The sequence below is a fragment of the Trachemys scripta genome, chromosome 4 (assembly GCF_013100865.1).
Source record: "Trachemys scripta elegans isolate TJP31775 chromosome 4, CAS_Tse_1.0, whole genome shotgun sequence".
In the NCBI taxonomy this organism is placed as follows: Eukaryota; Metazoa; Chordata; order Testudines; family Emydidae; genus Trachemys; species Trachemys scripta.
Genome location: NC_048301.1, coordinates 125,793,365 through 125,795,112, shown reverse-complemented (window position 1 = coordinate 125,795,112; position 1,748 = coordinate 125,793,365). Strand labels below are relative to the sequence as shown.

At 54.5% G+C, this 1,748-nt stretch overlaps 1 protein-coding gene across 1 annotated transcript in view; it reads left to right on the top strand.

Moving 5' to 3' along the window:
• The first annotated feature begins 1,484 nt into the window (after positions 1-1,484).
• Positions 1,485-1,748, top strand: part of TOMM6 (translocase of outer mitochondrial membrane 6) — a 7,062-nt gene continuing 6,798 nt past the window's right edge. Inside the window, exon 1 of the mRNA XM_034767329.1 lies at positions 1,485-1,643. Within this exon, the coding sequence (XP_034623220.1) occupies positions 1,528-1,643 (116 nt within the window). The 5' untranslated portion in view covers positions 1,485-1,527. The remainder of the gene's footprint in view (positions 1,644-1,748) is intronic.

Below are 1,748 nucleotides of genomic sequence, written 5' to 3'. Positions count from 1 at the left end.
CTTGGGAGGCCAGGATACGCCCCAATTCCATCCCATTCCATTACTGACCTACCACCACCTATCCCAGGTGTCTTCAAATCTACCATACCGCCCTGCCATTGGATGCCGAGCCCAGACAAGCCCGCCCCCTCCTGCACTCCCATTAGCAGAAGGGAGAGAAACTACATTACCTAAAAGCTTGTGCGTTAGCTACACATGCATATCACTCTCTTTTCCAGGCTCAGAGAGAGAGGGCGTGGTGTGCACATGTGGTTCTGGGTAATGTAGTTTTTAAGGAGGGTGATAATAACATTACTAAATAGGGAGTTTGGGGGTTGTTGCAAATGGGAGTGTCCCTGATATGCTGGGAGGCTTGGTCAGTCTGAGCCCTGGTCTACACTACAGTGTTAGCTCGACGCAAAGCACCTTATATCAACCACACTACATAAGCAGCTACACTAAAATTTTGCTTCCGCTGATGTAACTCGCCCACTACACCGACTTAATAACTCCACCTCCACAAGAGGCGTTGAGACCCAGTCAATGTAGTTAGGTCACAGCAGAGTCAGTATAGACACTGCATTCCTCACATCAAGTGTTGCTGACTTTCCAAAGCCGACCCACAATGCCACACACTGACAGTTCAAGCGATACAAGCGCTCCTGCTAAGGAGATGCCCCACCGACACAAGGAGGAAAATCTAGACGTGCAGAAGTGATGTAATTACTTTGGTGGCTGTATGCTAATGTTATTTAGGTCAACTGAGAGAAGGTGCCTTGTTAATGTGCTGTTCGTAGGAGGCATTTTGATCCATGAATAATCTTGGCAAACTTTCCAATAGTCGTTGACATTCTAACTCTCTCCATCACTAACATCTCAGTCTATGTCCTTTTCTTCTTTAGTCCCTAGTCCGCCCATATCCATGTTCTCAGAAAACCATATTCACATCCTATCAAAGCTAGTGGTTATTTCTTTGGGTGTCCATGCGTTTGATCCTGCAGACATTTAAGGATATAACTTTACCAGAGCAGGGACTTCAGGATCAACGCCTTGGACTAGCATTATTTATATTCATTTTTCCCTATTTTATCTTTCAAGGGCTTGCACTTTGCACATGGAGTGTTGCACGGGGCCTGGTACTCTGCACACAGGGATGGCATGCGCACTTGCATTTTGCACACAGGGCTGGCATTCGCCCATGCACTTTGCACACGGACGTTGCACGTCCCTCTGCCCCGTGCACGTGGCCTAGCCCCAGGCTTGTGCTTTGCACAGGGAATGACGCTCGGGGTCTAGTGCTCTGCACGCCGGCATTGCACGGGTACTTGCACTTTGCACATGCAGCGCTGCAGGGGGCCTCCTACTTTGTACGTGCACGTGCCCTGTGCACGCGCATCGCTCCACGCTGCCACGCGCTCCCACGCCGCTTTCCCGCGTAGGCCCTGCAACGGAAGTGACGGAAGGAGGCCGAGCCATGAGCAGGATGTGACGTTTTATCCATGGCCCGCACGAGCCGCGGAAGCCCCGCCCCTAGCACGCGGAGCAGCCATGGCGCCGGGAGGGCAGGCGGGAGGCAGCGGCAGCCCCGGGTCCCGCCGCGAGGGGCTGCGGGACTGGATCCGGAGCGCCTGCCGCTTCGCCGCCGACAGGAACGACTTCCGCAGGTGCTGCCTGGCCGGGCCCGAGCGCGCTGCTGCGGGGAGAAGGGGCGATCTCCCCCCCCACGGGGAGAAGGGGACCCCCGGGAGCTGTGACGGCGCCCCCCCCCC